This window comes from Pseudopipra pipra, chromosome Z (genome assembly GCF_036250125.1).
Source record: "Pseudopipra pipra isolate bDixPip1 chromosome Z, bDixPip1.hap1, whole genome shotgun sequence".
NCBI lineage: Eukaryota > Metazoa > Chordata > Aves > Passeriformes > Pipridae > Pseudopipra > Pseudopipra pipra.
In genome coordinates, this window is record NC_087581.1 from 59,902,595 (window position 1) to 59,928,024 (window position 25,430).

Below are 25,430 nucleotides of genomic sequence, written 5' to 3' on the forward strand. Positions count from 1 at the left end.
CCGTATGAGGTGTGTTCACCCCGTGCCCTCACACCCGCCCCGTCCCGGCCCACAGCGGAGCGTGGAGCGCTCCCTGGCGCCCCCTGGCGGCCGCCCTCCCGCGCGCCCCACCGCCGCCCTCCAGCGGCGGCGTAGTCCCGCCCCCGGAAGCGCTGTGATTGGCTGGCTGGCGCCCGCGCCCTGCACTGATTGGCGGCGGCGGGGCGGCCCGGCGCGGGGCGGGCGCGGGGCGGCGGGCCGGGCTGTCATGGAGGCGTCGCAGCGAGCGCGGGCGGCGGCGGCGGGCGCGTCCATCTGAGGGCGGCGGCGGGAGGCGGCCCGGAGCGCTCCGGGAAGGTAACCTGCGGGCTGGCCGCCCTTTCCGGCCAGCTCCGGGGAGGCGAGCGGGGCGGGCTGGGTACCGTGAGAGGAAGGAGGGAGAGAGGGAGGGGGCCGGCGGGCTCTGGGCGCACCGGGGGGCAGCCGTGAGGGGGGCGGCGGGCTCGGGCTCTCCCCGCCGCTCGGAGCTCTGCCGGAGCCCCGCCGGTGCCTTTCCCACCCGGCTCTCCCCTGGGGGTGCGTGTCCTTGGGGCTCCCGGCGGGAGCGGGGGGCTCTGCGCTTGGGGTGCGCTCCGAAACGAGTCGGGGGGGGCGGTCGGAGCGCTGTGAGGGGGAAGAGGATCGTTCTGTGGCTGGTATGGATAACACGGTGGTAGGATCAGCCCCCTCCCCCCCGAGTAGCTTTCCTCAGGGGCCACCGCGCGGCCAGGGAGAGTCCCATGGAATGCAGCTGGACGCCGGCGCGCCACAACAGCGACTTGTTTGGGTATAGCTGCTGGAAAACACAATGCGGTTACTTGTTTGCCAAATAGGAGGTGAAAACATTGAGAATTCTTCCTTCTGCAGATTTATGACAAGCACAGCCTGCGCTTCGTCAGGACCCTGTTCAGAGTCTCCATGTTGTCCCATCGAGATAAGACTGATCTGAGAAGAAGCTGGGGACGTTCTGTTTGGGCTGAGCGTTTCCATTAAGGTCTTGACTGTGAAAAAGGCAGGCCTGTATCCTTCAGGAAGCAGAGAGGTACAGACTAAATGGATCTAAAGACAGCAGTCTTCAACGCAGCTCGTGATGGCAAGCTGCGGCTCCTTTCCAAGCTACTGGCAAGCAAAACAAGGGAAGAGGTGGCCCAACTGATGTCAGAGAAAACCAATGGTGCCACACCACTTCTGATGGCAGCCCGCTACGGTCACCTCGACATGGTGGAATACTTGTTGGACCATTGCTCTGCGTCCATAGAAGTTGGTGGTTCGGTGAATTTTGATGGCGAGACCATCGAGGGGGCTCCGCCGCTGTGGGCAGCGTCGGCCGCTGGCCACCTAAAGGTGGTTCAGTGTCTGTTGGATCACGGTGCGTCTGTCAACAACACGACCCTGACAAATTCGACACCGCTCAGAGCTGCCTGTTTTGATGGTCACCTGGAAATAGTAAAATACCTTGTGGAGCACAAAGCAGATCTGGAAGTATCAAACCGCCACGGGCATACCTGCTTGATGATCTCCTGTTACAAAGGCCACAAAGAAATTGCTCAGTATTTACTTGAAAAAGGAGCTGATGTTAACAGAAAAAGTGTTAAAGGTAAGATAGTTTCTTCACTTTTGTTGTGGTGAATAGCAGTAAAGGTACTCATTTACTTCTTCAGGAGGCTGACCGTGCAAAAGTATTCTGCTTTCATAAAGTGGCGTAGTGAGAGATAAAGTGTATTTAGCTGTGTTTCTACTTTTTTTTTTAATGTACTCTTTTGTTAACATGGGTTATAAAATTTCACTTTAAATTGATAAGCTTTAATCTTAAGCCCCTAATTCTTAAAAAGACTTAGTCATATGAAATGTCATATTCATGCATGTGTTAAAAGCTAATAAACTTGCTGAGAGCTCCTCTTTTTAGTAGGTTGGTGTAAAAAACATACTCAAATATGTGAGTGTGCATTATTGATTTTCAAACTATTTCTTGACAAAGCAAAATGCTGTATGTAAAACTGACCTGTGCCAGTAAGGGTAATACAAGGAAGTATGCATAAAGGAGAAAAACTACTTTCTACATTGGAAAAATTAAAAACGACTTTGCTCTTCACCCTCTCCCTCCAAACTATTGAGTAATGTTTGACCTTTTTCACTGTTGGTAAACAAAAACACATAATAGGATTAAAGAAATGAAGCTGCAGGTGACTGTGATCTCAACAGAAGAATTCCAGTGGCTCACAGATCTCAAAATTGCCCCTGTTTGCACTTGCCCTTGTGTTACCACTCAAAATGAAGATTTCTGGGTTTTTTTGATGGGATCATAAGTTGGATCTCTTGGCTTGAATACTGGGGGATGTGATATTTACCTGAAAAGCAACCAGTTACTGCAAGTTACAGTTAATGTTTTAGCTCACTGGGACAGGATTTTATTTCAGCAGATTTTGGGATTTTGTATATATATACATATATATATTACTAATCAGTAATAATTTTTTTGTAGTATAATACTTCTACAGCCTGTTTCAGGCTATTACATTTGTAATAGTATACTGTACCTTAACTGTTATTTCTGTTAAAATATACTTAGTGTCTAGATTATTGTGTGACTAGATTATTATTACTGGTAAACACCAACTATGAGAGTAATCTTTGGAAAAGCTTCTTGGTTAAATATGTGGTTTTTCAGCAAATTGTACAGATATGTGGGTCTAATGTAAAGAAAGCTAAACTACAGATCTGTCACAGAGGTGGGAAGAGCAAAATAAATCTTACTTTGTAAGGATTTGAGGTTGCTTATGAATCATCATGGACTTGTGGTAGGATAAAAATGTCATTTTTCTAAACAGTGTTCTTGGAATAGCAAGCTAAATATAAAGTGTGTAAACAATTAAAAACTTGGGGTTTAGTTTTAAATCTATCCCTTTATACAATAGGTATGAACAGAAGAGTACTGTTAAATATTTGATGTAACAGAGAAAAAAGACGTAACTCTGCAGTTCTTTTCCTCCCTCATTTTGTGTTGGTGGAGTAGGCTTTACCTTACTCGTTCTTTTTGTTCACTTTATTAGTACATTAGCATTTTTGTCTTTGTTTAACTGACTGAGTGGCAGCCACACATTCCTGAGGATTTTCAGTGCTGTCTGTTATCTTAATTCCTTTTTCTCACTTCTTCCTTTAGTTTCTGTGTGACTTGCACCTAGGCACACTAGCAAAAGTTCTTAAGGTATATAATTGATCTGTAATTAAAGTTGCATTGAATATGGTTTAGCTCATTAAAACTCATTTTATACTTTGAACTGCCACGTGTACAAATGGATGTCTGTAGGTAATAGTTATCTGCTGGTAAGTATGTGGAAATCCCCTCTGGTAGGACAGGAGCGTACTTTTTGGTGTATTAAAGAAGTCTGATCTCTGAAGTTAAGCAGTGGTGAAGTAAAGCAAGCAAGCAAGTACTATAAACCTTGGAAGTCATCTGTGGAAAGGCAGAAGAACTGAGGAAAATCGGTAGCCTCTAGTATTGCGACAGTATGGGCATTGCAGTTTCTGAGACTCAGCAGGTAACCTTTTAAGTTTTGTGTGCAGAAATGCCATTAATTTTAAAATGGATCCAGCAGGATTCATTTTACATTGTCACGTTCCACCTCAAAGACTTTTTGTATTACTTTCAGTTTCTACCCCTCCCTGCTATGTGGTAAACAGCTGACAAGTGTGTCTGGGCTTGTAGCAGGAACATACAGAGCACCTGAGTGCTCTGCTCTTCAGTAGTAGAAGTTGTTGCTGCCCTTGTATGTGAGCTCTTTTTAGGTAGGCCCTGTCTTGGGCCATGTATAGAGAAACCTGTTTTTCTGTGAAAGATGTAAAAAGCTTTAACTGTTTCAGATTTTGTTGCATTTAAAATTGCAATGCTCCTTGTAAGAGCAGAACTACGTAACTTCAGTAGAGGTGCTGTTGTGGGAGATTACTATGCAGCCTGGGGTGGGACAGGGGACAGAAATTACTTGGACTGTTTCTTGAGGTTTTCCACTGGATTTTCATATTGCAAAGTCGAATTTAATACATATTTTAAAACTCAGGAAAATGTAAATATGAAAATGTTTTGAAGTGTTGGCAGTTCCAGGGAAAAATCCAAATAGTTTGATATGAGAGAAAACAGGTAAGTTCACACATGTCTAAGTGTATAGAGCAGGTGAAAGGTGAAATACCGATTCTAAAATACAGGCAGAATCCCGCAGCTGTATTTTGGACTGTGGAAATTCAGAATGCAGAGGTTTTTAAAAGACAGTTATGAAAGTGCAGAAGTACAGGTGTTCATAAAGATTTCAGAGTCTCAGTCAGTTAAGCTGCTACACTGAGGTGAAGTGTAGGTCTGGCACTGTCTCAATAGGAGATGGTGCTGAAGAAGGAGGTTATAAGGTGTTAGGGGTAGATGAGTGCTCTCCTGTGAAAGGTGGCCAATGGTTCTGAATTGAAAGTACAAACCTTTAGTTGTCTTAGTTTCTACTGTTTTGCAAATCTGAGCTTTCACAGTTTCCCCCAACTTCCGTGTAGCACGTAGGCCACAGAAGTGTAAGCAAAGGGTTTTTTAAAAAATGTTTTATAAGCCATGGGGACAAACTGATAGCTAGGGTAAGAAGGGTAGGTGGGATTTTTTATTTAATAATTGTGGAAAATTGGAAAGGTATCTCTAGATGTGAAGCAACCAAAGCAGTGCTTTACATAGGTAATTCACCCCTGTCTTCCTAATTCATAGCTTTCTCTAGTCTACTGGTTTGAGAGGCTGCAGATAAAAATAAGAAAGCTCAATAAGTTTCGCTTGCATATATTAATATCTCAGGTGACAAGGTTCTATGCTGCTTCTAAAAGGAGGAATGGTGTGGATAATGCTAGAGTAGCAGGAACCCGACTTTTTTCAGGACGAGGCACAACCCTAGAAGTAAAGCTCAAGTGAAGCAGAGCTCTACCTCTGCGCCGGATGAGGAGGACGTTCTGTGACGGCTGCGTGCAGATTTATGTTTGCTGCATTGCAAAGCCTGCCAGTGATTTGTTATTAGGGTGGTGCTCCCTTATGGTTACCTTCAGAACAGACCTTTTGATTCTCTAATACGTTTCACTGATTTGTTTCTGTGCACAGTCTTCATCTGGCGATGTGTAGGAAGGGAAATGCTTATTCTCTTAATACAAGTGGCAGTGGGCTTAGGGCCTTCGGATTACAGATCGGGGCTCTTTGGGACTGTATTTGTTGGATTTTATATTTAATAATACAATATTTCCTATAAATGCCCTGAATAAAATTCTTTTTCATGAAGACTGTTTTTAATGGAATCTTGTGCTTTTGTTTCAACTCCAGACATGACACAAGATTCAAAATCTTGCATTTTGAAAATTCGGAATGCGTATTTTGATAATTTGTGTTATGCTTTATCCTCCTCCGCCAGATTTGCAGAAAGAAGGGGAATGAATATCCATTATTGCATGAATTAATGAGTTAAGTTGTAGATTAAGTAAACATATGCTGATAGCCAGGATGATCTGAATGCAATGGCACAGTGACTTTTTTTAAAAATACCTGCTTGAAAGGCAGGTATTTTTTCTGAACAAGTCTTTCCATTCTTCAGATGTTTGTTATATGGTCTCTTCAAGGTGATCTTTGTGGTTTTGTAAGTCATCTTCGCTAACTCTATCCCTCTTCTGTAGTTATCAGACCTGTCAGCTAGCCAAAAGACTAATTTTTTTTCTCCTTCTGATTATTAGAAAGTCTAATAAGAACTGCTGAACTAGGCACTCTTTTAGATGTCTCTTGGGATCTGCACAGGAGCATTTGATTGCATTTTAAAAATTGAAAATAATATTATGATTCCTAAATTCCACTGGCACAGTGTTTGATTGCAATAGCTTTGTAGAATAATATGGAAAACAAGGCTTTTTGACTTTGCTTCCTCACTTTGGAAAGTACAGAAGCATACAGACCTCTGTCTCTATGGGTACTGTATCAAGGTTGTATGTGTAGTAGTACTTTATCAAGGGCTAGTGCTGTTTCGGTATTGTGTTTTTATGGGCTAGTGGAAAGTGTAACATTGAAACCTGCTGGTAAGGGAAAAAATCCTTTACAAACTCGGAAGACCCAGAAATAGGGGGATTATAGAGGTGCATGCTTTTTCCTTTGTGATCAGTATGGTTTAGTATGTGTTAAAAATAATTCATTTTCTCTTGCAGTAAACATTAAGGAGTCTTGACAGGTTTGTTTGCTTCTGAGGTTGTTTGTCTTGTCTGCTTGCCAAGATTCATACATTTATTGGTGACGGGGCAAGGCGAGGGGCGGGGGGTGGGGAGGGAACAAAAAAGACCAAAACCCCTTGGGCTTTATTTTTGCTTGTTTGATTTGTTACTTGTTGCTTCACACCCCCTCTTTGAATAAGCCCTTGCTCTAAAAGTGTGCTGTGTTGTTTTTTGGGGGGTTGCTTTTATTTCTGTTTTGGTAGGTATTACATGGTGCAGTGCACTGCATTTTATAGATATATTGTTTGTGACACCGTGTGGAAACTGAACTTCAGTAAGAATGTCCGTAAATTAAATTAAATTAAAAAGATACATTTAAGGGAATAAATTCTTGAATTTCAACTAAAAAGAAGTTTATGTTGAAATTAAATTATTAGCAGCACACTGTTATTAATCTAATAACTGGTAATCTTGTTCTCAGTAAGTACTTTGGTGAGCAAGAGAGGAATTATTCCATTACAGCATATGGAAACTAGATTAAGATCAGTTCTTGAGATTAGCAGTTCTTTGCATTTTTTACTGAATTACTTACTTTTTAACTTAATTTTTGCTAAAAGGGAAGATATACTTCTAGTTTTTCTTTGCCATTCATACTGACTATAGGGACGTGTAACAATTTTCCTGTGCACTGTCCATGTGTGTGTGCATCTAGCAATACTTACTTTTTTTTTAATCAGTAAAATACTTGGAAGACTGAATTACTCTAAGTGCTGTGATAGAAAAAAAAATGAACATTACATGAACAATTTCACTTTATAAAAGTGGTTGATTCATCTATAGGGCTGCAAAAATATATACATGTGGTTAATTTTACACACTATTCAGTCATTTAAATAATTTTTTTTTCTCTTATGTTTAATGATCTTGGATATGAAATCAGATTGGTGTTAAATTTTAAGTTTTATCGCATGGAAATTTGATCAAGCATTTCATAAGTACTGGGAAGTGGATGCACTTAATTGGTTGCAAATCAAAGCAAATCACTTTCTGTGTCATGGCTTCATTTTCTTTCACTCCCCTGTCACAAGCTCCCAGTCTATTTTGGGAATTACTTTCTTCTGACATACAAAGACCTGTCCTCATTGTGAATTTGAATGCCCACCCCCCAGTCCAGTAAGTGTGGAAACATAGGATAGTTGGAGAATTAGTTCTGTGATAGGTGAAGTGTTTCTGTAATGTTCATAACCACTTTTAAAGGAGTACTGTTAACACAAGAATAAAATACGAAGCTGTGGTGCCAGCTGACCATATCTTTTCCTGAATTTGTGTTTACAAGATTTGGAAGGACTGGAGGTGGGGTTATTCTGTTTCTTTTTGCTGTTTCTAATTAGAGAAAGTTATTAGATAGTGTAAATGGTAAAGTTTTATACAGACAGAAACGGTTTGTAAGCAGTATTAGCAATACAATACAGTGACACATTCTAGCAGAGAAGTATCGGGACTACCAGAGTATCTCTACTCCAGTTTTGTGTCTGGGCAAGAAGGAGGAGCCCTTCATGTTGTCATAATATTAACTATCTCTGATACATGATTAAATTCCTGCAAGTCATTTTGCAATTAAAAATGGGTTGAAAAGACTACCTGAAACCTACTTTGAAATAATCATTCTCACCTTTAAAAAAATACTCTAAATATGGCCAACACCTTTATATGTGTCTCTTTGAAAATGGCTTATCAAAGAGAATGACTTTCAAATTACTTTTGCTTATTTTCAGCCTTTTTCCTTCTTAATACAGCAATAGAGATATTATTGATTTTTAGATTGTTGCTGAATAAATAATGTTACAAAACTTTCATTAACCACTGAATTGTGTTCAGCTAGTTATTACTGTCAATATAGACAGTACAGTGTTTTGAAATGTATCACAGGATAATGCTTGATTTGCCATACTTATTTGAACTGCTCAACTCCTGGCCAATGTATGGAACTTAGCCTTCAAATTAGATATTAAGGCCACTACCATGTTTTCTTTCAAGTTCTTCCTCACATTTAACTTGATACTTGCTAGGTGTAGATGGCTGGTAATGTTGTTCTTTCTTAAGATTGGGGTTTAAGTTGTTTTTTGGTGTTTTTTTTAAGTTGGCAGCTCTCAACTATCTGTCTACAACTACCCACTTTTCTATGGAAACTTGTGTTTCTTACAATATATTCTTCTCACTCCTGTACTGGTACCATCCAGTCAAACTAAGTGAGGTGCAGCTTCTAAAAATCAGTGGTGATGGCCTTGTGTTACTAATATTTACATGGTTTAATATGAACTGTGGTTATTTTAACTCTAAGGGCTACTGCAGTGTAAATAACTAAAAAACAATGCTAATTCTGATAAACTGTCCCTAACAGCTGTTTAAACTTAATTGTAATATGAATGAAAAAAACTAAATTACTTTAAGGACAGAGTAGTGAAATTCCTTGGAGTCTTAAACATATTTCCACATGTTCTACATAGCTGCATTGTAAATTAATGGCATACAGACTGTTGGATTGAATTTACCCAGACAATGGCCAAGCTTATTTTGTGTGGATTTTTTTCAGTCATACAGTGATGGATCTGCAGTATGTAATATGAATAACTGGTGTTGATCCAAGATGGCAAAATGTATGTTAATAGTTGTGAAGCAATAGTAAGAACTTCAGTGCTACTGATACCTTTGGGGTTATTTGTCTTTAAAATGCTTTTATGTTATGACTTTTTAAATATCTCAAAAATATTGACTTGTAGGTAGAAAACAGGTGCCAACTCCAGTGTTTTAGAGCTCTGCTGTGAGAGATAGTGTATGGATTTGAATACACCCTGAAGTGTCTGTGTTAAGTGGTGGCTCAGCCGGGTGCTTCTGGTTTTGCCTTCACCAATAAGTACAGATTGCAGCTAGTTTGAGCAACCAACCAGTCTTTAGTTCTGGATTAACTGCTGTAGTTGCATTTTAACTACACTTCCTCCAGCATACCAAGAAGACTTAAAATGTATGTGTGTTGGTAAGTTTGTGTATTTGTCTGCCTGTGACACCTTCCTGTTTTAGGAATATAAAGGTCTTGTCCTTCTCAATAATGAGGTATCGACAGTTTTCTGGTCTGCGATGTGCAATAAGGACAGAGGGAATTATAGCTGATAAATTATGCATGCCAAATTCACCAACTCTTAATCCACCTAAATTTGGTTAAATCTCTGTTCCTGCAATTGAAAATTTTGTTGGTCTTGGTAGAGATTGTAGTGTGGCCAGACCTATAATTAACTTAATGCTCTCTATTAATGGTAAAAATTGCCTGAGTATTACAAGGATTGAAAATCACTTTCTGTTGCATGAACTGGATTCAGCTTTATGAATGTTGATCTAGCAGATAATTTCAGATGCCACTTTGTGTTGAGATGTCTTCCTCTGCTTACTTGTCAGTAAATGATAGTGAAATCACTGGCCACTATTCAGAAATATTTCAGGAAAATAATATTTTGCAAGTTAAGCTCACTTTCAGTTTGTAAAACAATCTAATATTTTCTGTGGGTTTTTTTTTTATTTAAATGTTTGGATCCTACAGTTAAAATATGAGGGGAAAAAATGTGTTCATAGCTCTGCTATATTTACAAAAACCTGCTAAACTTAAGTCATAGGCTTTTGAAAATAATTTTTTATGCATTTTTCTGTGAATTTGATTAGTCTGTCAGCTAAATTTTGATTTCTGCTCAGCGTGGATTGAGACTCACTTTGTCCTGGATAACTGCATATTCTGTTATTGCTGGTTTTCTGGTTGCTGGAATTGAGAGCAACAACGAGGCCTTAGAATATGCTGAGTTCTTTTTCAGATGGTCAACAAACCTGTTTGAGGAAGAAGTAGGAGACCAATATACATGTGAAGTTTTAAGAACTGAAAGATTAGGAGAGAAGGAGTGGATGATCTGGATGATCTGGATACTAGTGAGGAAACCAAGGCAAAATGCCCGGTGCCCATTAGAAAATATTCATCTAAACAGTCTTTTAGTCTCTACATACTTCTTCTGCATACCAAAACTTGCAAAGCATTGGGTGAACATTTTCTTGTCTCAGTGGCTTTGCCAACAGAAGATAAAAGCAAGCTGCTCTGTGACAATCTGCTAATTCAAAGCACAGAGTATAGGTTTACATTGTGGATCTAAGGTGTCTCAATCTGCTGGTGACAAGTGGGTGTGGAATTCAGAGGACAGTCATTATGGTTTGACCAGGTATTTCTGAATTTTGCTTTTGTGGTTTTTTTTTTCTTCAACTTTGTGAATTCTTACTGTGTCCTGTTAGAAAGGAGGTAAGCGTGCTATGAAATCACATATGTAAAAGCTAGAAGATGTCAAAGTTATTTGTATAGATCTACATTAAGTTCTTATAATTGAAAATGGAACACGTTTTCTATTTTTGAAGTATTTAATAAGTATGAAACCTTTTTTCTTATATAGACATATGTGTACTAATTTGACATGTTTTGCTTTTGAATTTACTGTATTCAGGCCAGTGTAAACTATACATTCTTGGCAGAAAGAATGTATTAATGTAAAGACTTCACCTTCATTTTAGTTTCAATTTAAGTCTGTACAGTGTTAGGCTTTTAAGGCAGATCTCAAGTGTGCTTTTGACTAGAGTTTCATTAACTAATGCTCTAGAATGAAGAGTGAACCATGCATTCTAGAGATCAGAGTCAGGAAAAAAGTTAAAGTGTATGAAGATAAATAGAAGCTGTTCAGATCAGTAGACTATACAAATACACTTATCCCTCCCATGAGCTGAAGATTTCTATTGCATTCCTTCCTAACCCACGTAAGTTCTGTTAGAGACTAGAAATACAATGGCAAAGCACACCGTAAATCGCTCTCTTGTTGGCATTAAAAAAAAGCCTACGAAAAATGCAAATAAGGAAGTTTCCTGAAACTTGTCTGTCTTAACTTTTAAAAGCCAAATCTGATTACTAGGAATGGGCAGTGAACCTTTAGAAAATTAGGTTCTCATTTGTGAATGTGGAAACTTGCTGACAGCATAACAGAAAGTGATGATTGGATGGACAGTTAACTGGAATTTGCAGGCCTAATGATTTAGGAGATCTTAATTGGGTTGGAGGGCAGATTTTAACATGAATTTTCTGTTAATTTTGTGTGAGGCTGAAAACTTTCTATGCCTGTGTCTGTAGTGTGTATATACATAATATAAAGAACAAGGATAATGTAAATTGTGTGGGTTTAAAGCAGTCAGCTACATAATAGACTCCGTTATGTTGAGAGAGGACCAGAAGAGTTTATCTCCATCTTTCCTTTCTCCTCCACTGAAATGCTCATATCTGAAGTTAAGCAAACTTTTAGTCTAGTTGAAACCTAATAGATATTCAACTGTGGTGTCCAATACTTGCTCTCTAATTTTCTGTAAATAGAGTTTTCAAATAGGTGGCACTAATGCTTACTAGAAATTTCCTCACATGTTGTTGGAACTGGAATACCATTAAATAAAAGACTTTATAATGTCATGCTAATGAAAAATAATCTGCATGTAAATGATAAGATGCTTGTAAGATAGATGGCTGCATGTTGTGTGTTGAGGGCATGTTTTTCTTCTTAGCTCTGGGAATCCTAACTACAAGAGCAGAGGGATTAAGATGGGAGTTCAGGATAAAGGCCTAAGAAAGCGTTAAGAATAGTTTGTCTGGGTATATACACGCCCTTGACAAAATATTCTGCTCCCTCAGAATATACTGGCAGTCTCAAAGGTCCCAGCTGAATGGAGGGTCTGTTCTGATGGATTGTGTTGTCTGTATAAAATCATTGCTTCAAAACATACCCATCAAAAGGGTTGGCAGATGGAGAGAGGAAGAGGTGTAGGGTAGATGAAAAGAAAGTCAATGTTGGGTTATCCCAGCTTTAATTTTCATACACATCTCACTATTTTTTAATTGTTGCTGGAGATAGAGAAGGAGGGAAATTTAACAAGGGATGAGGGAAAAGTAAAGCAATGTGAAGATAGAGAGCTTAAATTTCTGTTTTATTCTTGGAAGCAGTTACAAAATCCTTTACAGAATAGATTATTCTAGTTGGAAGGGACCTACAATAATCACTAGTCCAACTGCCTGACCAATTTCTGGCTGACCAAAAATTTTATCAAATCACTAAGGACATTGACCAAAGGTAATGACACTGACATGCTTGGGGCATCAACGACCTCTGGAGAAAGCCTGTTCCACTGTTTGACCACCTCTCAGCAAAGAAGGTTCCTCATGGCAAGCCTCAACATCCCCTGGCACAGCTTTGAGCTGTTACCATCTGTCCTGTCACTGGATACCGGGGCAAGAGCTCAGCACCTCTGTCTCCACTTCTCCCCCTCAGGAAGCCGTAAAGACCAACAAGGTCACCCCTCAGCATCCTTTTCTCCAAACTAGAAAAATCCAAAGTCCTCACAGGACATTCCTTACAGCCCTTCATCTGCTGGGTGGATGACCTTATCCTAGAAGGATATCAAATTAATTAAAAAAGGACTTTTCCTCTATGAATCTGTGTTGATGGTTCCTGATGATTGCATTGTCCTTTAAATGCTTTTCAGTAGCATTCAGTATGATCTACTCCATGATTTGTCCAAGTACTGAGGTTAGACTAATACATCTGTAGATTCCTGGGTCATCCCTCTTGCCCTTCCCATAAAATGAAATAACATCTGGCTTCCAGTCAGTGGGGACCTCCCAAGACTTTTGATAGTTGATGGGAGGCAGGACCTGCCATATCATCGCCCAGCTTCTTCAGTACTCTAGGGTGAATCCCATAAGGTCCTGTGGGCTTGTGAACATTCAGCTGATACAGTCCCTGAGAAGTGTCCAGACAAATGGAAAGTCACTATTCCCACAGTCATCTTCTGAAGCCAGGGACTGGGCAGAGGACAGTCCCTGTGTGTTATTAAAGACTGAGGCAAAATAAAACATTGAATGTCTCAATTTTTCTTCACCCTTAATAATCAGATGACCATCTCCAACATGTATCAGTCTAATGTTTTCGTTACACCTCCTCTTGCTACTAACGTACTTTAAAAACCCTTCTTCTTGTCTCACACAATATGGACCAGTTTCAATACTAATTGAGCTTTGGCCTTTTGTGTCTTGTCCCTACTTATATCAAGCACAGCTCTGTCAGATTCCTCACCTTCCCTGTCAAAGCCTGACCTTGGTTCCTGAGATCATACAATTTCTTTTTCCTCTTGAGCAGCATGAGGAGTTCCCTGTTCAACCAAACTGGTCTCCCATTTGCTTGACTTTTGACACAGTGGAATTCCTGCTCCTGTGCTTTTGTGTAGTGGAGACTTGCATTTTAATTCTGGTTTAGTTTTGCTTTTTTTAAAAACTTGGGGCCATAATATCAAGCATTTTTATTTTTATAACTGCCTGGTAACCTTGATATTTAATCAGATCTTGAATATTTTGACTTGTCATCTAAGCTTTCAAAATACAGAGATGTGGAAAAAGCTATTTTAAAACTATTAATATTTGACTTTTTTAAACTTTTTTTTAACTATTAGCATGGTGGGGTTCGGACTATAACTTGATTATGATTCATTTAATCATGTTTCTTCTCTTGCAGGAAATACAGCATTACATGACTGTGCTGAATCTGGAAGTTTGGAGATCATGAAGATGCTTCTCAAGTATTGTGCTAAAATGGAAAAGGACGGTTATGGAATGACTCCCCTCCTGTCAGCCAGTGTTACAGGCCACACAAATATCGTGGACTTTCTGACCCAGCATGTACAGACTAGTAAGGCTGAGCGCATAAATGCGCTGGAACTTCTAGGAGCAACATTCGTGGACAAAAAGAGAGATCTGCTTGGTGCTTTGAAATACTGGAAGCGAGCTATGGAAATGAGATACAGTGATAGGACTAATATCCTGAGCAAACCTGTGCCACAAACACTGATTATGGCGTATGATTATGCTAAAGAGGTAAACAGCTCAGAAGAGCTAGAAAATCTTATTGCAGATCCTGATGAAATGAGAATGCAAGCATTATTAATTAGAGAACGTATTCTTGGCCCTTCTCACCCAGACACATCGTATTATATTAGATACAGAGGTGCTGTCTATGCAGACTCTGGAAACTTCAAGCGTTGCATCAACTTATGGAAATATGCTTTGGACATGCAGCAGAGCAACCTTGATCCACTGAGCCCTATGACAGCCAGCAGTTTGCTATCGTTTGCTGAACTTTTCTCATTCATGCTTCAGGATAGGGCAAAAGGTCTGCTAGGCACTACTGTCACATTTGATGATCTAATGGGTATACTGTGCAAAAGTGTTCTTGAAATAGAACGAGCCATGAAACAAACCCAGTGTCTTCCTGATCCAACACAGCTGAACAAAGCCCTTTCCATCATTTTGCATTTGATTTGTTTGTTGGAGAAAGTACCTTGCAGCGCAGAACAGGAACATTTTAAGAAACAGACTATCTACAAGTTTCTTAAACTTCAGCCTAGAGGGAAGAATAACTTCAGTCCACTTCACCTTGCTGTTGACAATAATACTACCTGTGTCGGTCGCTACCCAGTTTGTAAATTCCCCTCTCTACAAGTTACTGCTATCCTGGTGGAATGTGGTGCTGATGTAAATGTCAGAGACTCTGATAACAACAGTCCATTACACATTGCTGCACTGAACAACCATCCAGACATCATGAATCTTCTTATCAAGTCAGGTTCACATTTTGATGCCACAAACTCCCATAAACAAACTGCTAGTGATTTGCTGGATGAGAAGGAAATAGCAAAAAATTTAATCCAGCCCATAAATCATACTACTTTGCAGTGTCTTGCTGCTCGTGTAATAGTGAATCATAACATATCCTATGCAGGGAACATCCCTGAAAAACTAGAGAACTTTGTTTTGCTTCATAGATGATAGTGTAGTGTCCCAGAGCACTGTTTTTGAAGCACGACTTGGTGATAATATTTTCCTTGAGCACTGTTGTGATACACCAGCGTTCCCTTAGCTTGCTCCATTTTGCTCTCATTGGCTAAAGTGTTGTTAGCATCAGATCTGCAGAGTTGGTTACCCAGTATTTAATATGAATATGCCATATAATATATTTTGTGGATTATTTAGAAATGTAATGCCATATCTAGACTTTCAAATTGTCTGCCAAAGGCTTGTCTTTTCTGGTCTTATTTGCCTGTTGAGTGTTTGGGACTGAGACGAGTATTTTCCACTGATGTCTTTCTACTGTAATTGTCATGTGGATTTTATACAGTTGGAAGGTCATCTTTTTTTGGTTTTGCTTGAGCGTTTCTACTCTTACTCTCTTCTTTTTCTATGGACTCATTGCTAAACTGTACAAGTTGTATGGACTTGTTAACATTTGCAACTACCATAAGTGCTTTTATCTTCTCTATGCACTGGCTTAAACATGACTGTTGTGTGTGAGCATATTTCTATGCAGCACTTGGCCAATTTCAACTTAAATGCCAATTTTGTTTAGCAGTTCGTTTGGAGCTCTTTTGAGAATGCTGTCTTCATAGCATGATAAATTTTGGAGTTATTTATCAGCTCTCCAAACTTGGGTTTGACTTTTTTGACTGCTGTAACTGAGATTGCTTTCATCTTGTTCCTCTGGAAATTTGTCCTAAATTTGGGAAAAGAAAATCTTGCTTTGTCTGATTGTAGTCCACTTGAACTTTAAATCTGAAAATTGTTCTATTGCATCGTGCAGCTGGGGGAAGAGTCCTCATTATGTACAACTGACACCTTCCCCTTTGCACTAATGTCTTGCTTGTGCTGATTATGTGACTAGATGTGAAGTTTGCTCAGAGTTTAACCTCAAACCTTAATGATACACTTTAATGAGAAGTAGTTCAAATATATGCTGTACTTTAAAATCTGCAAATCTACAGAAGAAACTAAAGCATGTTTGTGGCATGATGCTTATCAGTCCAGATCTAGACATCACCTAGTATAGTAAGTGGCTGTCTGCCAGGATATTGGAAATTCTATAACAGTGTCCTTTTTTCTTCTTTTTAAGTATCTTTAGAAATACTTGCATGGATTTTTCATCTCTACTGTGTCAGCTCTACTTAACAAAAGCGGAAGTTCTGTTGTGTATATAGCTCCTAATTAAAGTACATATTTTTATAATATTTGCACAACAGCTTAGCTTCTACAACAGAAAGGGCTCTTTTGACTCGATAAGTCTATAAATGAAGACCATAAATGTGAGTGCGATTCAGGTAATTAATATAATTCAGCACTTTACTGTTGATTATTGGTAGGATTTATTACGGCACATTAGCCCTGCAAATGTCTTAAAGTGAAATTAATTTCTGCTGGATAGGATACAGGTTACTTGCAAATTTAGTGGTCTAGCATACTGGATATTTTTGACTTAATGTCTCATCTCAGTGGTTTGCAGTATGTGTATCTATGGGGTTCTTACTCCAGAAATTCAACAAGTTGTTTTAGAGAAAGATATTTAGAATCCAAATAAATTAGATTAGGAGGGTCTTTTTAATACTTAATGTTTATTTTTTAAGTTGATGTTGGAACATTTTTGTCATTTAAGTTGAGGAAGAATGTGTGTTGGGAGCATATAAGAATAGTACTTCCACGCTTTTGGTCTGTTTTGGCATTTCTGTCAGTGCACAGCATGGTGCCTACTAGCTTAGCCATTCTTAGGAAAATTATGGGGATATTTTTAAGCAAAGATGTGTTGAAAGCAGTGCTGTTTGTGTATTGCCACTATAAGACTTGCTATTTTGAAGCAATTTTCACCTGTTTGTCCCTTGCTATGTCTACATTGTATAAAATTACAAGAATCATAGGTTGGAAGAAACCCTTGAGTCCAACCCTCAACCCAGCACTGCCAAGTTCAGCACTAAACTGTGTCCTTAAGTGCCACATCTACACATCTTTTAAATACCTCCAGTGATGGTGATTCAACTGCTTTGCTAGACAGCCTGTTCCAATGTTTAACCACCCTTTCCATGAAGAATTTTTTCCTAATATCAAATCTGTACCTTCCCTCGTTCAGCTTGAGGCTGTTTCCCCTTGTCCTATCACTTGTTACTCAGGAGAAGAGACCTACTTCCACCTTGCCACAACTTCCTTCCAGATAACTGTAGAGAACGATAAGGGCTCCCCTTAGCCTCCTTTTCTCCAGGCTAAACACCCCCAGCTCCCTCAGCTGCTCAGACTTGTGCCCATCTCCATTGCCCTTCTCTTGACATGCTCCAGCACCTCTATGTCTTTCTTGTAGTGAGGGGCCTCACAACAAGTTGTGGCCTCATCAGTGCTGAGTACGGGGGGATGGTCCTGCTGGCCACGCCGTTGCTGATATAAGCCAGCATGCAGGTTTTGCTTGCATCACACAGGAGTAAAATTCTAATCAATTGACTGAATTGCTCTGGTTTGTAATGCTTAAGACACATGCCACTCAGCTTGTCATTAGTGAGAACATGTAGCTTGATTTTTGAATTGATATATTTCAATGCTTTTCTGCTAATCTGTAAGTAGAGATAATCAACAAATCATACCATGCAAGAAACACATTATCTGTCAAGTCATAAGAATAATTCTTTTTGTATAGGTCACAGAGAAAGGGATTTTTAGAGTTTTTACTTTGGAATCTGTATTGCTCTTTAGGGGTTATAGTTTAAATTTATGCCTTCATAACTGACAAATACCCTGTTTAGTATTAGCTGGACATTATTACTTGGTTGTTCAGCCTGGAGAAGAGAAGGCTCCAAGGAGACCTTATAGCACCTTCCAGTACCTTAAGGGGCTACAAATGAGCTGGAGTGGGACATTTTACAAGGTCATTTAGTGATAGGACAAGGGGAATAACTTTAAACTGAAAGAGGAGAGATTTAGATTGGATATTAGGAAGAAATTCTTCACTGTGAGGGTGGTGAGAAATTGGAACAGCTTGTCCAGAGAGGTTGTGGCTGTCCCATCCCTGGAAGTGCTCAAGACCAGGCTGGATGGGGCTCTGAGCAACCTGGTCTAGTGAAAGATGTCCCTGCCCATGACAGAGGAGTTGGAACTACATGGTCTTTAAGGTCCCTTCCAACCCCAACCATTCTGTGATTTATGATCATTAGTCCAGTAATATAATCTAAAAATTGTTAATTACTAGCAAATTTTTAAAATTGAAAACATTCCCAAAATGAAAGCATATCACTATTACATCTATATAAATCTAGTGAATGTTGCTACAAGGAAGGCTTACTGTGTTAGTTACTCTTTAGAAACAAACCAGTTTATTAGGACATGCTGATATATTGCATGTAGTTCTGTCTAAATATCTACTGAAGTGCATCAATCCAAAAGACTTATCACCTCTATGCAGAATTTAACTTTTCGTGGTGGTGAGCCTCTCTGCTGAACACTTATGTTGCCAGATAACTTGGAGTTAGGTGTCCCAGAAGGAGGGTTCATGCATTTACGGCAACTTTGCATTTAGCCCTGTGTGTTTACACTACCCTGTTTTATTTCTCTTAATTTTAAAACAGTTTGGTACAGAGCCTGTGCTGAGTAACGTGTTAGGGGTTAGTTTAGGATTTACTGGCTGGGAAGGAGGGCTGGGAGAGCAGGTCCTGTCTGAGATGCATGTGCCACTAAGGCCTGTGCTAATGGGTAGTAGCCGTTTTGCCTCCTCAGCCCTGATACAAAGAGTTTTGTCTCCACTTCAATATAGATACCAATTTCCTGGACCAGATATTTTATTTTTTTATTATTATTATTATTGTTACTATTGAGAGGTGGGAATAAGTTTATTTTAGTGAAACATATTGATGTTAAATCCAGTGGTATTGCAAGCTGTGGTAAGGACAAGGAACTAAAGAGCATTCAGAACACAAAGAATGGTTTTATTTTTGTCATATTTTTAACTCATTCTTTTACTGTTCTTCTCTTTTCTTCCTATTTGGCCTTTTTTTTTTTCTGATGAGATGCACTGCTTCTGAGCTACTGACACAGAAAAATGTTGACAACACTGCGGAAATAATTGTACACCCTGCAGGGGTGAAACAGGTTTTACATTGATTAAACAACTTACAGGTTAAACTTCCTTGAGACAAAGACACTTATACCTCCTTGCTTGTTGAGACCTCTGAAGTTACATTTTTTGTGAAGGGGATATATGCTTAAAGCAGCTTCTAATCATTCTGGGTTTCAACTGAAGCACTTCAACAAGGAAGATGAAAAATATTCTCGTAAAAAAATTCTAAAATTTTATTCCTATTTTTGTATCACTTAGGCTGGAAACAAGATTCCAGTTGTCTGCGGTGTCTCTGTCCTGTTTGTTCAGTGCAGTGTAAAGATGCTTTCTGAAATGCAAGGCAACAGTGTGTTAGTTTTCCATATATACTTTACAACAGAAAGGAAGTAGTTTTGTGTATTTACTAAGTCCACAAAGAGCTGTCTTTTAACAACTGTTTTGTAACTGGTTAAAATTAACTTCTTTCCATTTTTACAAAACACTACTTTAAAAAAAGGAATACAATGCTAAAGCAAAATCCTTAAAGGAGGATTGATAAGAAGATTAAAACCTTTTGAGAAAAAAATGTGCCTCTTCTCAGTTTTGTATCAGCTGCAAGGTGACAGTGGCAGGATATGACTGCTCTTGAAATAGCTTCCTCATGCATTGAAGTATAGAGTGGAAGGACTGTTATACTCTAAAATGCTGAGAAGCACGAAAAAGTAGACTAAACACTAATTTTACCTTCTGTGACTACAATGAATCTGACTGGTATTTAACGCTTCAAAGTGATTTTGGGGAAGTTGACGAGAGACATACTAGACTGCTCTTATTTCTTGGCTGTGAGTGTAAAAGTAACTGTTGAGCCCTCAGTGAGGGCAGAACAAAAAGCTGTTGTTGGTTTGGTTTTAACTAACATTGTCCTTGTGTTCCATTCTATCGCAAAGACTTCCTATGCAGGGCTAGCTCCGTGTATGGAAATATTGCAGTTTCTTTTTTACGTGAAGTAATTTAGCTTTAACGGTAATGTAAAAAAGGAATAACAAGCATATTTCTCTGCTCTTACTCTCCTTAGGCTCCAGATGCAGAATACATTAAAAATATGTTTTGGAGAACACCTGTGTGAGTCTATATATCTGTTTCCTCTAGGGTACTGCAATACTGGTTGGTAAACTGCTTTTTCTGTTGAGTATGAGTAGCTAAATGTGACTGCTGCAGCTTTAGACTTTGATCTTCATGTCATTAAGAATTGTATCTTAAACAAAATGTCATGTTTCATGCTCTTTCTTTCTGTGAAATGGTGGTCCAGTCAAGCCTTTGAATTTTGGTAGTGGGTAATAATAAAGAAAAGGCTTAAACTGGATGATATAGTAGAGATTATTTTCCCAGTTTCTAGAAAAAAGCAGTTAGTCATACTGTTAACTCTGTGGAAACAGTACTTTTAGCATAAAGTATAAGTAAGCAACAGGCACTTTATCAAAAAGGTTGTACAAATTCATTTTCTTCTTAAAGTATCTCCCCTGTTGCATAAACAATTCGAAAAATAGACTAATAAAATACTTCAAGGGTGAAAGAAGTATAGGATCCTTATTAAGGCAGCTAGGAAATTGAACACTTTGAAGAACATTATCATTATAAGTTCAAAATATTTTTAGAGTTAAGCACAGTAGTCACAGTCTATCCGATAAGGCAGTGCACATTTCAGAGAGCTGAAATTTTAGATTAGGCCTAATCAGTAACAACAGCATCAGAAATGATGAGGTTCTGGAAGAGGAAAACTGATCCGAGCTTTCACAGTAAGATAATTGTCACACAGATGGCTTTAATGATTTGAATGTATTCTCTTAATTAGGAAAGGGAAGAACTGGAAAGGATCATTTACATCGTTATTCATCCCTCTGCAGTTGCAGATGCTGAAAGATGTCTGCTGTTACCTAAGCTGTGTAACTATGCAAAAATGCTTCTTGGCAGTAGCAAATGCTGGCTGTCAGTTGAAGACCCAAACTCACCATACCAAGTCATGCAGGACTAGGGCAAAAGAGACGAAGTGTGTGGTATATTACTCTGGCAAAGGCAATCCATTTGTTTGTTTTCCACATAATATCCAGAGGGCCAAATGCCATCCACAGTGAACAGCAGAAAGCCCTTCCCCTTCACGCTAAATCAAAGTCTTACCTTGCAGTTGATCTTAGCATTCAGAAGAATTGAGGAGAGGCTATACTCAGGAATTAGGAACAGCAATATTGAATTATGCATACAGGAGAAAAAAAAAATTGCTTTCTGGTCCCTGTAAGTGCTTGTTGAAAGCCAGTAAGTGTGAGGCAATGTAGATGATGAAAATGGCAACCATGTCTCCCATCAGATCATAAGACATGTGGGTTCCTATCTGAAGTTAAAAGGATTGCTTCTTCTCCTGAAAATTTATTGAGTCTTAAGTTCCTTGCCAGAATTTCTCTTTAGAAGGCATTTGGGACTCCAGTCTGTCAATGATTAGGAACCTAATTCCCAATTCACAGCTTTGTTTGTTTATCTTCTCATAGTTTTAGCACTTGTCTGTCCTTCAGCCAGTTCCTTTTCTCAGCCTTCATGTGGTTAGGCTACACCAACCAGCCAAACGCCCCCCTAAGATGTAAGGATGAGCAAAAAGCAGAATAATCCACAGGTAAGCCGACAGAATGTTTCTGTTCTCCCTTTCCCCCTCTCTTGATTGTATGCTACCACAAATACCAGGATTCACTGATTCATTAAACATATTTTGCTGCTGAACTGGCAATTTAAATTGCCAATTCTTTCCTTGTTACAACGGGAGGGATTTTTTGCAGTAAATAGTCACTTGTTTTCAGATACTGTAGCTTGTGTCCTATTCTGATTTTTTAGGTCCCTAGATGTTATTTTCTTCTATTCACACACAGCATTATCCTAACTAGAATGCGAGGCAAAATGTTCAGTGAATGAGACAAACATGGATTATTTTTTATTTCCATCCCATAGTTTTAAAATAATAACCTTGCTTTTTCTTATTTTTTTTTCCACATGTGTGGCTACAAGGCTTGCACTGTACTTTTTTTTGCTATCCTATAACGTAGAGTCCTAAGCTGACTGTGCTCTTTCTCTGTTTTTCTGGCTTTGCTGGTTGAGGGAAATACATCACCTGCTTTATCATTACCTCACCTACTCTGTGAGGGAGATGCCCATTGTGTTGTACATGAGGAGTGCTCATGGCACTTCCAGTCCCACCTTGTGGTAACCCCAGGGCCAAAGAGCAGATCTGTGAGAAGAGTGGTCTGTGCAGAGAACACTCACCCCAGCATTGTAGTTTAGATCAGGGGTGTGCTTTTCAAATCAGTCTCCAGATTGTCCTTACTCTGCTTGTTTGTGTTCATATCACTGAGGTCTCTTAGTCCCCAGACTGGATTCCTTTTGAATGCAACTGAGCTGAAAAATGTGCTCCAAAAGCTCACCTAACAGGCTTTGACCACTAATGGGTGTCCAGTTCTTGGGAGAAGACTTTATCTTCTCCCATTCCCTATTTCACCCCCTCAAAAGTGTCACAGACTTTTGATCCTTGGCATCAACTTCTCCATGTGACAGATCTGCTTCTTGCTAATACAAGGGTAGCGTACTTTTCAGTTTCTCTTCTGATATTAAACATTACAGAATCACTTAGGTTGGAAAAGACCTCTGAGATTGAGTCCAACCTTTGAGCCAACACCACCTTGTCAACTAGACCATGGCACAGAGTGCTACATCCAGTCTCTTCTTAAATACCTCCGGGGACGGTGACTTCACCACCTCCCTGGGCTGCCCATTCCAATGTCCAGTCATTCTCTCTGTAAAGAACTTCTTCCTAATGTTCAACCTAAACCTCCCCTGGCACAGCTTAAGACCATGCCCTCTTGTATTGCTGGTTGCCTGGGAGAAGAGACCAATACCTTCCTGGCTACAGCCTCCTTTCAGGTGGTTGTAGAGAGTGATGAGGTCTCCCCTGAGCCTCCTCCAGGCTAAACAACCCCAGCTCCCTCAGCCACTCCTAATTGCTTCACCAGCTCCAATAGCTTCACCAGCCTCATTGCCCTTCTTTGGACATGCTCCAGCACCTACACTGGTTTTTCTTTTCTCTTTCTTGTAGGTGGTTATTGCCTATCTAGGATAACATCCCATAATCTGTGCTTTGAGCTGGAAAATGAAAATGTAGTTGATTGCTAAGATGGATCTACCACATCATTAACTGCTGGAAAATGAATCAGCTGTGCTGTATGTATTGCTGATGCTTCCTCCTGACAGTATTACTGACCTTAGTACAAAATGCTGTTCACGTGTTGTAAAGAAATATTTACTCCATTATACAAATGCAGAAACTAAGACACAGACTCTTAAAATGATCACAGGAAGTTTGGGCTGTGGCAAGGAACAAGGTTCTTTAATTTTAAGACTCTTTGCTCCAGGTATGGTTTGACATGGTGATTTCATACATGAAGAGTCTGCTATGAAACAAAACAAAACCACCAAGAATTTCTTAGAGAAATCAGGCTAGTGTCATTGCACAGTCTTAATGTATGTGTCTATCCATCTTCTCAGTAATTTCTGAACATGTTGGGCCAGTTTAATAAACTCAACAGAAATAGAGCAGCATATGTGTGTCTGTAACTTCCTTGGGAACACCAGAATGAGCAGATGGCAGAGTCCATTCTGACAGTTCCAGCTGAAGAAGAGGATTCAGCAGAAGCTTGACTCTTACTAGGCATGAGAGAATCCACACAGGGATTAAATTACTTAGGACCATGAAAAAGTCTTTGCTCATAACCTGAGCTTTACTGGAGAGCAGCAGATTGGGTCAGTGTTTTAGACATGTCACACATTCATTACATCATATGTCATACAGTTCCTGCACCTCTTCATCAAGGTGGTAGCATCTGACCAATGGATGATCCTGGTTTGTACAGTGTGATCTCCCTCATTAGGTCCTGAGTTGTTGCAGTTAGCTGTAATGGCACAGAATGTAAATGAGAATTGGCCAAGCTGCTCAAAAATTAGAAATTCTGGGACCTTTTCTGGCTGTATACTGTTGCACTGTACATGCCAAAATGGTCCACAGTTAATTCTGATGAGTAGGTATTGCCTGTTAAGAAGGTTTGGGGAAAGCATGACTCCCAGTTTGTCAGTAAGAGTTCTGACCTTGTTTGAGCCCTGATTTCTGTTGACCTCAGTGCAAGGAATGACCAAGACCAGACTCCATGATCACCCTTTTTCAAAACCCTTCATTTCAGTTCTGAGCGGTAGAAATTGTTGTATTAAAAAGCTTAAAGTTATATGAAATCTGTAAAAGAAAACATGTCTCAGGTGAAGAACACTTCTGGGGGAAAAGGGATCTGACACTTCTGCCCCGTGAGGTCTGCTCTCTCTTGAGCCTCCAGCAGGAATTTTCTGAGATTCCCGATTCTGTCCATGCTGGGGCTTTATTTTCCAGCTCTCTTGAGTTCTCTTAGTGCAGCAGTGTTTCCTTGCCCTCATCCCCCTCTGACCACAGCAGTGCACTCTGCTTGGTCCCAGCTGCCCTTGCCCCGTGCTGCTGCTGAAAGACACCTGCCAAACCAGTCATCCCCTCTTTGATCGGGGTGCCTGTGGCAGTCCAGTGTTGGTGATGTGCAATGGCAGCTATTTAAAAATTTAAAAAACCCCTAAATGCTCAGATTTCCCTCCATCCTTTGTGACCCTTTTCTAGACATGCTGTTGTTTCTTCTCAAAATGTTCTCCACTTCCTATCTTTACTGTTCCCAGTTGCTCCCTGGAGTTTCGTGTTTCCCACTCTTCCCCTGCTACCATTGTGGCTGACTCAACCCTGCGCTGAAATGGGAAATGCTTGGGGAGATTTGGCACTTGCTATGCCTTAATCAGCTGTGCTAATTCTAAGCTGTGTCGATTTGGAAGGGGGAAGGCTGGCAGAAACACAGGATTCAATTTGCTTGTCCTTTCTTATCTGCCTGGTTCTTAAGCAAGGTGATAGTGCTTAGCCTCCTGTCATGATTTAACCTCAGACAGCCACCAAGCCCCAGGCAGCTGGTCTCTCACTCCCCCACCAGCAGGATCAGGGAGAGAATCAGAAGGATAAAAGCAAGAAAACTTGAGGGTTGAGATAAATACAGTTTCATAGGGAAAACAAGAGCCGCACATGCAAGCAAAGCAAAGCAAGAAATTAATTCACTGCTTCCA

General features: G+C 39.8%; 1 protein-coding gene across 1 annotated transcript; it reads left to right on the plus strand.

The window, feature by feature from the left end:
- The first annotated feature begins 241 nt into the window (after nt 1-241).
- Nucleotides 242-23,846, plus strand: FEM1C (fem-1 homolog C). The gene is made up of 3 exons (XM_064642198.1): nt 242-336; nt 886-1,615; nt 13,842-23,846. The coding sequence occupies exons 2-3, from the start codon at nt 1,072-1,074 to the stop codon at nt 15,149-15,151; spliced, it is 1,854 nt and encodes a 617-aa protein (XP_064498268.1). The 5' UTR covers nt 242-336; nt 886-1,071; the 3' UTR covers nt 15,152-23,846.
- The last annotated feature ends 1,584 nt before the right edge of the window (nt 23,847-25,430 follow it).